This window comes from Gavia stellata, chromosome 11 (assembly GCF_030936135.1).
Source record: "Gavia stellata isolate bGavSte3 chromosome 11, bGavSte3.hap2, whole genome shotgun sequence".
NCBI classification, from domain to species: Eukaryota; Metazoa; Chordata; class Aves; order Gaviiformes; family Gaviidae; genus Gavia; species Gavia stellata.
Window position 1 is genome coordinate 3,272,436 of NC_082604.1, and position 14,194 is coordinate 3,286,629.

At 39.1% G+C, this 14,194-nt stretch overlaps 1 protein-coding gene across 4 annotated transcripts in view; it reads right to left on the minus strand.

Annotated features, from left to right (window-relative positions):
* Positions 1–14,194, minus strand: part of ARMC8 (armadillo repeat containing 8) — a 79,018-nt gene that overhangs the window by 42,270 nt on the left and 22,554 nt on the right. For all 4 annotated transcript variants that reach the window (XM_059822974.1, XM_059822975.1, XM_059822973.1 and 1 more), the window contains exons 4-5: positions 2,927–3,069; positions 2,727–2,824 (exon numbers count right to left, since the gene is read on the minus strand). In XM_059822974.1, the coding sequence (XP_059678957.1) occupies positions 2,727–2,824; positions 2,927–3,069 (241 nt within the window). The remainder of the gene's footprint in view (positions 1–2,726; positions 2,825–2,926; positions 3,070–14,194) is intronic.

A 14,194-nucleotide genomic window follows, 5' to 3' on the forward strand; every position in this document is an offset into this window, starting at 1 on the left:
TTTATCCTTCAAGCTCCTGTCTATAAGGAAGGGTTCAAGAGAAAAGATGTAGTTTCTGACACCTAGCATTTCTGCTGGGAGAAATATTCAGGTTACTGTGGATGACTTGGTTTTGTTTTTTCTAAATGAGATTTTATGTTTATTCTCTCCCGAACCTATTACAAATAGAAAGAAATATTTTAAGCAGCTCTCTTTAAAGCACTTGTGTATCCTGGATCTTAACTGAGACGTCCTCTGAAACCTCTAGAGTGACTGTAACATCCTTGGAGACATTGACTAAGTCATAATATTTTGTCTTGGAAATAGTCCTGGCCAAGATTTGAGACCCCACATCCTCCATGCAGTCAAACTGCAAAGCAATTCTGGGAACGTTTCTATCTTAGATACAACTCAGGAATCAACTTTTCAGAAGTCTTCTCCAGAACCGCTGGACCAGAATGAAAAGCCATTGACAGTCTCCCTGGAGCTGTTGCGATCAGAAGCAGGGTGGCTAAACAAGAACTTTAAGTTCTTCCTGTTATCTCAATGCAGGAAAAGCAGAGTGTCTGCCCCAAAGTGTTGATTAGGCCCATAATGACTTCTTTAATTGCAAAGACAACTTCTCAGCTGCTGCCCTGTGAAACAGCTTGAAGCAGTGGGGATTGTAGCTATACCTTGCAAGAGATAGGAAAAACATCTTTTCTTTTCAAAGGATCTGCATTCATTACTTTTCAAAGCATGGCTTTGGGAATTCCCACAAGAGAACCAAAAAAGGAAGCTGATTTGCAGAAACAGGACCTTAAGCACAGTCATAACATATTTAATTTTCAGGTGTCCAGCTGGAATGGGAGATTGGAAAATGGGTATTACAGTTGAAACTAAAGAACAAGAACACCCTCACCAGATGATAGTTTCCTGTAGCTATGGTCAATTAAGGGACATCACATTTGCCTGAATAAGAAATGGGGTAGCAGAGTTCTGATGTCACTGTTGTGCAGCAGAGAAAGCAAAGGATGAAACAGAAAACACAGTATCTTAAGCATATTGTTCCCACAATGTTAGTGGTAATTTAAATGCTAACACTGGTTCTTTCACATTTCTGTACATACTCTTCCACTTCCTCTCCCTTCAAGATACCAAATCTCTCCTCCAAACAGGGAGCAATTAATAGTCTCTATTGAGCACTGATCCACAGGAGGAAGTATGGATTGTTATTGGAGACGATCATCTTAAGCCCTGACTTTGGATGCTGAGAGCAGGAAGCAGATGCCCCTGCAATTATGAACTCTTAGAGGCTGACTTGGGGGAATGCGGGAGCATGAAGTGGAGCCAAAGGAAGGAACAGAGACACAAAAAGGAAACTCTTCGATCACTCAGGAGAGGTGCCTTCAGTGGTCACACATACAATGTGCATTGAGAGTTTCCTTGCTGAGTAATCAAAAAACAACTGGAAAAAAAGGAAGTGAACAGTGGAGGACAAAGCTGACTGATTATCTACACTTACTAAATACAAGGGTAAGCTGTGAAGAGCTGCAGGAAGATTTCATGAGATGGACTAACTAGCAGATGAAATTCAGAATAGGTGTACAGTAAAATTGAGTCCATCAAAAACAACAAGTTTGCATACCTACTTCTGGAATGAAAATGCAGGAAATCATTAGAAAAGGAATAGAGAACAAAACAGACATCATTACAGCACTGCATTACAACTAGACAAAAATCGTGAAGAAAATCTGCTGAGGACTATTAACACACAGAAATTGTCTCTAGTAATAACGGAGACTCCAAAACTGTAGAGAAAGTACGAAATCAGAGGCGAGCTGTGCCCTACTCTAAGTGTCAAGTCTTCCTCAGCAAGTGACAGTCATCCCTTTGAGCGGTGGGACCAGAGTGGTTAGCACTGCGGGCTCCCGCTTACCCTCAGAAGTTGGACCTGCTCGGTGACCTCCCGCCAGCAGACTGGTGCAGTGCTACCCTTTTCCTAGCAAAAAGAGATTGCTGGTACAGTACAGTTTTCATGCCATGGCTTGCCTCATCCCTTACACTGGGACAAAGGAGAAGGGAAGAGTACAAACCCTTCTTTCCCCTCCTTCCTAGTAAGAGATAGTGACTGAGTTTGCGCAAGGCCTTTCACGTCTAAGCTGCTAAGAGACAGCACTACCTTCGGACAGGGCTCCACACCAATGGCTTTGCCCAGTCACCTTAACAAGGTCAGCACCAACAGCCTTATCGCTCACATGCTCCAAGCTGAACTCAAGATCATCGAAATGCTGGAGGACATTTTCTATCCTCCTGTCAGTTAAATGTAAGTCACATGTATATTAACTAAAAGCAGAGAAATTTTGGAGGTGAATCTCTTCCACACGAAGTGCAAAAACTAAGCAAGCACTCTCACACCTGGAGTGGGAGGACAGCGTCGGATCAAATATTAAGTTTCAGAAACTAACTTTTGCCAATATAGCTGTGATAACGGTATCTGTAAATACCATCTAGAGACAGTTTTTAGTGCTTAAGATTGCACACAAGCCTGAAAATTTTAGGTTTATTCTTTATCAGTGTGCTACCTTGTCAACCATCTCATCAAATATTGCTATAAATGTTAGGTGAGCCAGATGTCTTAAACGTAGGTGAGAAACGCTAACATTGTTGGTCAAACAAGTCCTCATTACCACTGCAAACAACAAGGCCTTTAGCTCCCACCGGCTCTATAGGTTTTAAAAGGACATAATAATCTGCTTACAACTTACTGTGTATAGTAGATCCTCTGGAGTTACAGGACTGATGAAAATAGTACGGAGACATCGCAAGCAAGCTTCAATAAACTTCAAATCTGGCGACAGTAATCCTATAAATATAGACAAAAATTACTATTCAGTTTCATCATCTTTGCTTATTTGAGTACTTTAGGAACATTTACTAACATAGATCCATTAAGGGAAAAAAGTACCTTGCAATAAGGCTGGGATAATATGGCAGTCTAGTAGGGATTTGACATTATTCTCTGTACCCATTGCAAGGCTTCCGAGGACCACTGCACATTCTGTTCTCAGCTCTGTGCTGGAGGTTTCTTGCTGAAGTAAATACAGCAACCTGAAAACAGAATAATTTTTAGAGGAAAATTCAGACGGAAGAGAACTTTTAAGTCTAGTAAAAAAAAAAAATCTGAATCCTGCTCTGTAAAGAAGATGAAGTCCTTAATAGAAAGATGAAGACTGAACCAAAGACTGAGATGAACACTTTATTCATAAGAACTTTTTTACACTGTGTGTTCCTACACAGGTTTTACTTGCTGTTATAGTAGAAGATATCACACTGATTTTTCTAAAAATTTAGTGTCACAGCACTGATATCCAGGATGAGGTCTTTCAGGATACCAGGAAGACTCCAAATTTCAGTTAAAGAAAACGAGTCTGCAGTTTGACCTCAATGGGAAAGGGAACCTTATGGATCTCCCCTAACAGCTAGGGACATGATTACAGCTATCATGATGGTTGTTATCTTTGGCAGTGATTTCTTCTGGGTCACGGTTGCAAAATAATTCCATCACTAAGCACAAGCATGGGGCCTGAGAATAATCTGAGTTTTGAACACTGAGAAATGATCATATATGAAGGTAAAGAAAGCCCAGAGAAGTTTTATATGCAGGAAGGCAGCTGATTTGTAGCTGAACAGGATCACTTCAAGCCTAAAACATCTTACCAATGCATACCTTGGGTCTCAATCAATCTGGATTCTTTATACAGCATCAAGATACCTAGAAGCCCCTTTGAACATATTTTAGATTATATCAGTAGCACCTGAATCACAGCAGAGGTCACTGAACACTTTCAGTCTGAACTTGAGTCATACAAAGAGCCCAGACAGCAACCAGATTCCCACCTCGCATTAGCGCAGAAGATAATCACTTTAGGATTCACATGGTTTATAAGCTTAAAATGAAAATGGTTTAACTAAGGGCTCCCACATTACATACAAGTCTGAGCAAAACTGTAACAGGTAAGATGACTCGGACACTGAGATACAATTCTCTCTGTATATGCAACATACACAATCACTTTTCTGGATTCACTGAGCTAAGATAGAAATATTCTCAATTTAGTAACACGCTACTCTGTCTAATTTGAAAAGGTCTCTCCTAAAGCCAGGCAATATACTGAAGCCTTCTCTAGGAGCAAAAAGGAGCCAAAAGGCAGCATCTACCCCACTGCTCTAGGGGACAGAAGTACTTACTCAGGTAAACAGATCCCTGAACAAAATGCCCCAAAAACTGACTTCCTAAATCAAAGGCAAGGGAAAAAATAAGTGGAAACACACCAGCTAAATGCAATTTAGGTACATGGGACTGAAAAAGGTCACCAAGGGAAGTGCAAGCAGCCCCACGACAGGCAGTGACACACTCCAAACCCTTCCCACTTACATAAGGCTTTGAAGAAATTGCTTCCTAGAATCCCCTACATTTGAAACCTAAAGTAAAAGGCCAACAGACGTAACTACGGCATGTCACTGGAAGAAAGCTATGAGATCAAAGGTCTCTTCAATACCTATAAGCAGCACATTCATTACATAAAAATTCAGACTATCCCAGGCAGCAGACAATTTACCAAGCTCTTGGAGAACAGCAAAATAACACCCTCAGTATTCCCTAACAATTTATTTGGATGAAAAATTTTCTGATTGCGAATCTGCTAGGAATCTGCTTTGCTCTAAACGCAGGTTCGACAGCAGCCAGAAAGTGGAGCTATGCTGGAATCACTCACAGCACACGGGTACCCTTTTTGAGAAGTAGCTAATCTCATGGTGGAAAAAAGCTCCAAAACACGAACACGTACTAAGGAGATGAAATATAATTTCTTCCTGAACACAAACAAAACAGTTGAAATGTGGCACAAACTTAACGTGAGAGATGCAAGCAACCCCAAAAGCACAGATACCTTTTCTCCTTTCAACTTCCTTTGGATTCAAAGGATTAGGCTGGCACAAATACAGAATGGCATAGATTTCCAGAATCAGTGCTGGTTTTTTTAATCTACTCCTTCCACAAACTTATCAAACAAAAGCATCCAGGTTCTTTGTCCCCGCTTATGTGTTTTATTGGAAAGGCTGTTTATTTCTGATGTTTAGAAACCTCTCCTAAATCCTTGTATAAATCTATTCCTGACTAGTTTACATCAATTTGGTATTGCATACATATTATCTTTTAACTTGTATAATTCTTCTCATTTCTTACAGCAACCAGCTAACGGTCCTGAGGCGCTTTGGCCCAGAAGGCACACATGGCTCTGTGGAGCCGATCTGCTGTTTGTTCTTCATTTTACTGTAGGCCCCTTTAATATTGACAGAGCAAGGTATGTAAAAAAGGCTCAGATTATCAGTTGTTCCACAAAAGCGTCTCTCACACATCATTTGTGCAAACTCAAATTAACCATACCTGTATTATCAGCTTCTGGAAAAGGAACAAAAATTATACTTAAGGCAATTAAATTACATGTTTCTAAAGCTACACGTTCTGGTACTGTATTCTTTGAAGTATCAGCTGCGCTATGTTCAAGGTAAGGACTAGTGCTGTTTCTGAAAGACTACAAAAGCAGCAAAATACATAGTCAATGTTATGCAAAATCATCACAAAGGAAAAAAAAGCATTCCACTTCCGATCTGAATGGGACAGAATAACCTTGCATTACTATTACTTCTTTATAGACAGCTGGTTTTGTTCTCTGCCTTCTAGATCAGGTAAGGATAGACAGGAAGCAAAAGCCTCTTTGGTCATGTACAAATGCACTCAGTGATCCTGGCTAAATTTCATCCTTGAAAAGATGTTAAGTTTTTTCCGGATGCTATATGGGAAGTGCAATCTCATCTACCATTCTAACTCTGACTGACATTCACTAATTGCCAAGAAAAATCCCCTCCTGTAGAAAATAATTTGTCAGGAATTACCGTGAGCAGATCAGAAGATGAATTTATTTATTGCAGTAACCTGTATGGCTGTTTTATTTTAACACCAAAGACTTGACTTTTCTCAACCCTTCTAACTTAGACACATAGATTTTGTAAGCTAACGTTGCAGAACAATTTTCAACATGTTCTATTTGTAATTCCACTGCTAGAACAGTTATATATCTTCTATAATCTGTATCACTTTATTTCACAGCAAAATTTAAACTCTCCCCACCCACCCCTCCCCGGTATTTAAAAAGCAAGCTGAAAGATTTGACTTTAAAAAGAGTTGGCAATTTAGAAAACATACTGACAACCACCCAGACCAGACAAGAACAGAAATCAGCAGTAACATACATACAATCTTGCATCTCGGCACAAGGAGTAAAAAGTTTTAAGCCTGTTACCAAAACGATTTATTAGCTTCAGGTATAAATAAATTGTAAAAAGTAACTTTTAATAAACATTTTAAATGATACAGTATATGATATAGTAATTTTAGTAAGACTTAAGGCACTTGATTCCTACTGTTTTCATTACACTTTCTCAGTGTGCTCCTTCAAACGTGTAAGTGTAAGAACCCTTCAGTAATGATAACTAAGGACATTGCCAGGCTGACCCGTACCTACGCTGCAGTAAGCAGTTTTATGTTGCTGCATCATAAATAGATCTGACTCACGTAGTTTAATTCAGCATGTACAGAACACACACACCATCAAGCAACATAAAACAACTTCAGAAGTAGGAATAAAAGGCTCCATTTTCCCTAAATCCTCAACCATACCCCAAGACAAGTGTTTTGGCAGCATGCTTTAGGTCGGGCTAGTTTTTACGGACTAAGCTGGGAAATATGTTTCAGAGTGCTGGGGCAAAGACAACTGGCCATCTCACTTACACTCTATTACTCACCACTACTAACTTGGAGATATGCTAAGCTTCATTTCAGAATTATCTGAAGGAGTACTGTTACAGAAAAATACCTATTCTTAGATGAGATGATTTAAGATCCCCAAGCCCCTCCCCCCCAACCAAGAAAAAACACCAAACCCAAGAATCAAGACTAAACTAATCCTTCCACTGATTATTTTCTAACCAGCTTAGCAAACCATTCAACAAGCTTTTCAGGCATGGAGTTGTCTGGGGAATACTAGGAGACTCCTCTGATGTAGGTGTTGGTAAATATGAATCTAATTATTAATTAAAAAATGCCAGTGTCACTTTTTTTTAAAATAGCTTTCAATAACCTAGACATCAATTTAGAAATGCAAGAGTATTTCCTTCCATTTTCACTATGAAGTCGTGAAAACCAGCGCTCTGAGATGCACCTTTCCCTTACAGATAACACCAATAGCCTTCTCTGATTATTAAGGACTTCAATAAACAATCTGTTCCTTGTTTCCAGAAATGTTCAATCATAGAATTGAATCATAGAATTATTTAGGTTGGAAAAGACCTTTAAGATCATTGAGTCCAACCGTTAACCTAACCCTGCTGAGTCCACCACTAAACCATGTCCCTAAGTGCCTCATCCACACGTCTTTTAAAAACCTCCAGGGATGGTGACTCCACCACCTCCCTGGGCAGCCTGTTCCAATGTCTGACAACCCTTTCGGTGAAGAGGTTTTTCCTAATATCCAATCTGAACCTCCCCTGGTGCAACTTGAAGCCATTTCCTCTTGTCCTGTCGCTTGTTTCTTGGGAGAAGAGACCAACATCCACCTCTCTGCAACCCCCTTTCAGGTCATTGTAGAGAGCGATGAGGTCTCCCCTCAGCCTCCTCTTCTCCAGACTGAACAACCCCAGCTCCCTCAGCCGCTCCTCATCAGACTTGTGCTCCAGACCCCTCACCAGCTTCGTCGCCCTTCTCTGGACACGCTCCAGCACCTCAATGTCATGTCCTAAAACACTTTTTTTTTTTTTAAAAAGGGATTTTTACAAAATCCAAAAGCACTCTAAATTCAGAAGGTTGCTCTCTTCCAGAGAAAATAATTGCTATTTTCTTTCCCATTAACACTCTGCACTTGGAACAGATGTTACAGCTACGTTAATGTTAGAGTAGAAATGAAACACGCTGACTATAATCTATAGCCTGTGTTTAAAATAGAAATCCTTAACTAAGCTTTATAATTAGTGAAGATGAAAATTTAAGTTCAGATTTCACATACAGTAAGTTTTTGAAATATTAATAATATCCTTTTCTAGATCTTTAAAAAACGCTTTTGTTTCAGATTAGGTTTTCCACAGAGCTAGACATCCATATTATAACATTTTCTGTTTCTTTCTTTAAGAGAGAGAACTGACACCAAGTAACATTCAAAATTAAGTAGTTAAATGACAAACTATAAAATTACGAAAAGTTTCAAGTGAGGAGAACCCATACAACTGACAAAGTTGAAATTGTGCATTAATAAACTACTGTTAAACACTAAGGACTAAGACCACATCCTTCTATTGTCATTAGAAACACAGGGATAGCACGCTAACGTACATCCTGGACTGTTTTGTTGTTTCCAGGGTCTAGCACAGACAAATTCAGCAAAGATGTTTGTAATACATTCCTCCCATGTATTAATATTAAAAAAATAAAAAGGTAGAAAAATGGCATGTACATGCAGGGGATACAAGTGAAGGTCATAATTCGAATTTTGGAAATTAAAAAAAATGTACTAAGGTACTTGTTCACAGTCCACATTTTTTTAAGAACACTGTGTCCCTGCTTAACCTGGATCCCTTATCTCCAGCCTGATCCCTTATCAGCCAGCCATTCGACTTCTACCAAACCTGAAGAAATGCTGGAACAAGGCTCTGCTAGAACCACCATAACTCACTTCTGTAGAGCCTGAGAGCTGCAGGAGAAACCAAAAACACAGAGCAGATATTCTAAAACAGCAAAAAGGTGACTCACTCTTCAGCCTGTGATTCCGCAGTACAGCTCATTACAATGAGACAGGAAATGAAATAAAGCTAATGGGAAGATCTTGGAACATCTTCATGAACATTAATCCAAGGTTTGATGCCAAGTAGTTTAAAATGCAACATTTGGACTTTTTCAAGCTTCTAAAAGGCTTTCCTAAGATATTTTCCTCTAAAGTTTACATAGAATACAATTTCTTCCATTTGTTCCTGCACTTCTACGAGCAATTAACTGATTAAAGCCACTTTCTCAGATGTCAGTAATGGTATCCAGGCACTCTTATCTAAATGAGTTCAGACAGTAAATCCATCCAGGGAGATGCTTCAATGAACTCCATGAACAACTATTCCTAGAAACCAAAAATAAGGTCAGCTGGAGGCATGATGTATTTTGAACAACTGGTAGGGATTAATCTAGGAAAACCACACAATATTCTAGATAAAGCAGAAAGCTTTCAAGGAAAGTAGCTGCTGAACAAATGGTAACTACAGTGCCTTAGCAAGGAAGAGAAACAGTTCAGATTCTCCTTTCTTTTCAAGATTATTGAGATGGTGTGGTGCCTCAGAGTTGTGCATTATAAGACAGACTTGCACGATTTAGACCTCATCAATCCGGTCTGAACACAGACCTCACAGTTAGCTAAAAATAACAGAAATTTACTCTTTGACATTCCATCCCACTTACAAGTTGTCACAAAAATCTCTGAAGTTCTTAAAATACCTGGGAAGGAGATGAAACTCAGCTGTTAGTAAAAGAACATTTTCAGCCCTCCTCAAGCCTAATAAGCAGGCACGTGGAAAAAAAGAGCTCAGGGTAACCGTTCAAGCTATAGTACCATGAATCTTAAGATACCTTTTATCAAAGTAGATGAATAAATAAGAGCTTTAATTCAATCATTGTTATCTGAATATTTATTACTAGTCCCCTTGCAAAACAGATGAATGCACTATTTGCTGGAATGATTATGATTTCTTATTCTACCTTGGAAGATGTTTGTCTTCCATTCCATTGCAAGAAGGCCTGAAAACTATACCATGGAAACATACGCGATGAATATACAGATGAAGGTACTACTGAAGTGTAATATTTACTGTTGGCTTACAGAATATTGAATAAAAAGTTAATGCATGCGTAGAGGTTGACCTCTGAACACGGAAGAAGTCCCAGTGAGCATCAACCCCAAACTCTGAACTGACTTAAAGTATGAGAATAGATCAAACAAGATAGGACAACATGCAAATTTTTAAAAAACTGCTCCTTTTAATGCATTTTAAACATTACTTTTCAAACAGCGTAACAGGAAGCAATCACAGAATTTTCCAAAGCAAGAATTAAGTATCATTCTAAAAGCACACAGAATAATTTCTGTAAAATATCTGAAGTGACAAATTAAATAGTTACGGATTCGTACACACGAGGATTCAAAAATATGAATTATTTTTATGACTATTAGTCAAAGAAATGTATCCCAAACTGCTATGTCATAGTTTTACTTCTGCAAGCGACAAGTTAATTCAAAATCTCCAAAAGTTGGAAACAAGGGGCCTGGGCTAACTCTACTACCAAATTAAAAAAACTACTAAGCAAAGGTAATTAGCTTTCTATGAAAATTTTCAGAAGCAATAGTACCTATTAGTTTTTTTAAAAAGCCGAGTCTAGAAACGTGATGGTAGGACTCAGTTTTGAACTATTACTATTGAAACCCCGCCGACTACCTAAACGTCTGTAAAGCAGACAGTATCACAAACACTCCACTGACATGTGGAATACAGAGAAAAACACCCTCCTACTTCTAGAGTATTATAGTGCTGCAAGCAGTAGGGAAGTAAGCTGCAAAGAAAGCTTTCCCTTTAGGAACAAAATGAGTCTCAGCTTACAGCTCTAGTAATTTATTGTAATGCTTAGACATCTTCACTTACATTAATATTCTATGGTTTGTTCTATAAACATCACATACCTTGCATCCAATCTGATTTTTGTTCGCTTAACTAAACCCAGTGTTGGAGCATTATAGTACCTACTGAGCTGTAAGAGGTCCAAATTAAAAAAAAAAAAACCCACAACATTTTTCATGTAAGAGTAAAGAAGGACTACGATGAAGTTTTTGCTCACTTTTCTCTTTAGTTATCAGTTTCACTTTTCTCTTTAGTTATCAGTTTCATTTGAAGATAACTCTTGCTACTCTACATTGAGCCAGTGCAGTCTGATTCACCTTTTTATAACATGAATACTTGCATTAAGCATATAACACTCTGCTAACCCTCTTCCTAGTTCTTACCCCAAGGTGCTACCAGCTCTCCGAAGTTGTTCACATGCACGCACTTTTAGCGTAATTTGAAGGATATTCAAGTTGCTACAGTATGGCCTCTCCTTTTTGTTACTAGGTAAAAAAGCTCACATCCAAGTGCATTAGCAGTCTGTCTGAGCTAAATTTATTCCATTTTTCCCCCCTAAGACCACTCCACAAGCCATTTAGCAAAAAATAAATATATCCTTTCTTTGCAGCCAATTATGCTAGAATATGTGGGATCAACACACAACCCCTGAAGCCCGACAGATGTAAATTTACACTAACAACACTCAAAGCTTTTTAACTTACAGAGTGAATTACACTGATTCAGTTTAGTATTGTGTTTAAGTGTGACACAGGCTCAAATATGTTGCAGGATTAGGTCAGTTGCCTTCATCAAAGTTAAGACTATTTTTGAGATGATACAAGCTTTTTGTTTTACAAGGAATGTGTTAACAGGCATTATATAAAGCAGCATCTTCATCCAGTCTTGCTTCAACCATCTTACCACTTTGCTCAAGACTGATGTCTTATGAATAAGTTCATCGTTGAACTGTTCATTCCATTTACCTTCATAAAGCACCAACACGCAAACTTTATTTTAAGTCTTCCAGAAATTCCTGTGTGGAAATATTTTTTCTGTGTTCAAACATCAGTGAATCAGACAGCCTATGATCATCATCTGAAAAACTACTGTTCATTTAGACAAACCGATTTGAAAAGGTTTTTGTCTGAGGATGCTAAGCAACCTTAAAACAAAAACTATGTTTTGACTTCCCATTCACCCGCGTTTTGAAATTCTCCATTGTATACAAAATGGCTACACTATATTCCCACTCCGTTTGATATCACCACCAAACACTCAGTATCTGCACATAAAGAGGATGCCAAGAATACACTTTTGAACACTTTTTTTACAGATTTGACTCTTACAGCTCCTTAGGAACAAATACCATGAGATATCATAAAGCTACCTTTTACATGACGTTTTTAAACCTGAAACTTAAAATTGTAATAAAAATACACAATTTAAAAGGTGTCATTAGAAGTACAGCCTGTATTAACAACTTCCTTTTTGCTAATAGAAAAGGCACTTCAGAGATAGAGGGCTGCACAGCTTTTAAACAAAACCAGCTTTAATACAATTCTGCTGACTGCAAATATTTGCCTTGACGCACATGTACTTCATAGCTGCGTTAGAAGAATGCCTTGTTTCAGTTATACATAACCCTCATGGTGCGAGTTATTCCTCGTAAAAAGAGACGTATAATTCTGTAAACAGGCCCCGAATCCTGACTTGCCTTGAAGAAAAAAGCAAAGACAACCACAGGCTTATCAGGGCCTCCGCTCTCCACCTCTTTCACCACTCTAGAGCAAAGGAAGCCTTTAAAAATACCAACATCACAGACGAAGCTCCTTCACCTAAGCGCACAAACCACTAGGTTTGGGCACAGATCCTTACTCGATGGAGCACATGACACAGAAAATCCCAATGCGAAGTGCAGCCAAGAACAGAACAAGGCATCAGGAAACAACCGTGCCTTGCCCTCGTAAGGATGTCCAAGAAGTTTGGACAAAACACCTCATTAACGTGCATGACAGCCCTAGTAATACTACGTCCAAATGTACTGTCTGAGTTCTTGAAAGAAGGCTGGTAACATGCCAGAGATCATGAATGTTTCAAAAGATGTGCATAATTGATAACTAGTGCACTTCTTATTAACACCATCAGCCGTCATCGTGCAGCACAAGTCGATCTGAACACCTTACAACTTCTGCAGTCAGCAGGTCAATTAGGTGGGAACTGAGGATGACAGAACGAGAGCTGTAAGGAATCTTGACAGATCCTCTAGTCACTGACCTTGCTCCAAGGCAGGGATCATCAATCATTAAATCATTTGAAGTTACTGTCTTGCTTGTTTTTCAATACTTCCACTGGTGGAGATTCATCACATCGTCACCAACAGCAGCCTTTCAGCACTGCAAGGTGCAGACGTACACACATTTCTCTACTACTATGGGGCAGTCTTGCTCTCTCCTATGTCTGTGCTCACCTGTCCGTTTTTTTAACTCAACAGAACAATAGTTGCTTTTTTGTGAAAGTTAGTTTTTCTGTGATTATTGAGCTGAAGCAGTTTTCTGTGCAGTCACACGAACAAGAAGTGGTAGTAGGGTATATCAGAAGCATAGAGGGGTGGTTCTGTGAGATAACCCTCTGTCAGAAGAAGAGACCTGTTAAATCAACTTGGCTTTTCACCTGCACCCTTACATACACTGCCTGGGTCAGAGCCACCAAAGACATTTTCATTAGTGTAACAAAGTCCTAATCCCAAGGCAACAGAAAGAGGAGATGCGAGCCACAGAAGCTGCACTTCTACCAACGAAAGTTTTCAGACAAAGGAAGGCAAGAAAGGAGTTGCTACTGAGCACTGAGGGATTAGGGACAAGATTATTCCAGAAATACTAACTTCAGGTAAGAAAGACGCCAAGGAAAAATAAAGAAAAAAGCTCAAAACACAAGCGTGAAGCTTGAAGGCCCATTTGAACCTAAGTCATCAATCGCCTCATCAGACTGTTTAAAACGGAAGGTAGCATCAGGACAACAAGGTGGTAGCATGTTGCATATTCAGCAACCCTTCTCTAAGAAATAAACCCCCACCTGCAAAAGAGCCAACTCCATCTCATGTTTGTGCTGCGTATCCAAATGGTTTCCCACTGAAACAGACCAAGTTGAACAGGTACCAACACTGGAAGGCAAACTGGAGATCAGAACTTGAGTAGATCCTAGTATTTTCTAGCTTTGGACACGATCTTGCCAAAAACTGCTTTATAAAAGATGTAACAAGCTAAAAATGGTGTTGCATAGACAAATTAGACAGGAAGGACTTGTGGTCTCCTTTCCATAAAAGGGGTAGATCTTCCATGATGAGGTTTCTTCTCCCTCTTCCATGTCATGAAAGCAACTGGCTGCTCCCTTTTCCTCATAGGAAAGCGTGTATGGTGAATCTAGAAATCCCCCAAAGGTGCAGTTCTTCATATTTTTTATCACTGTATTGAATCCTGGGTGTGAATGA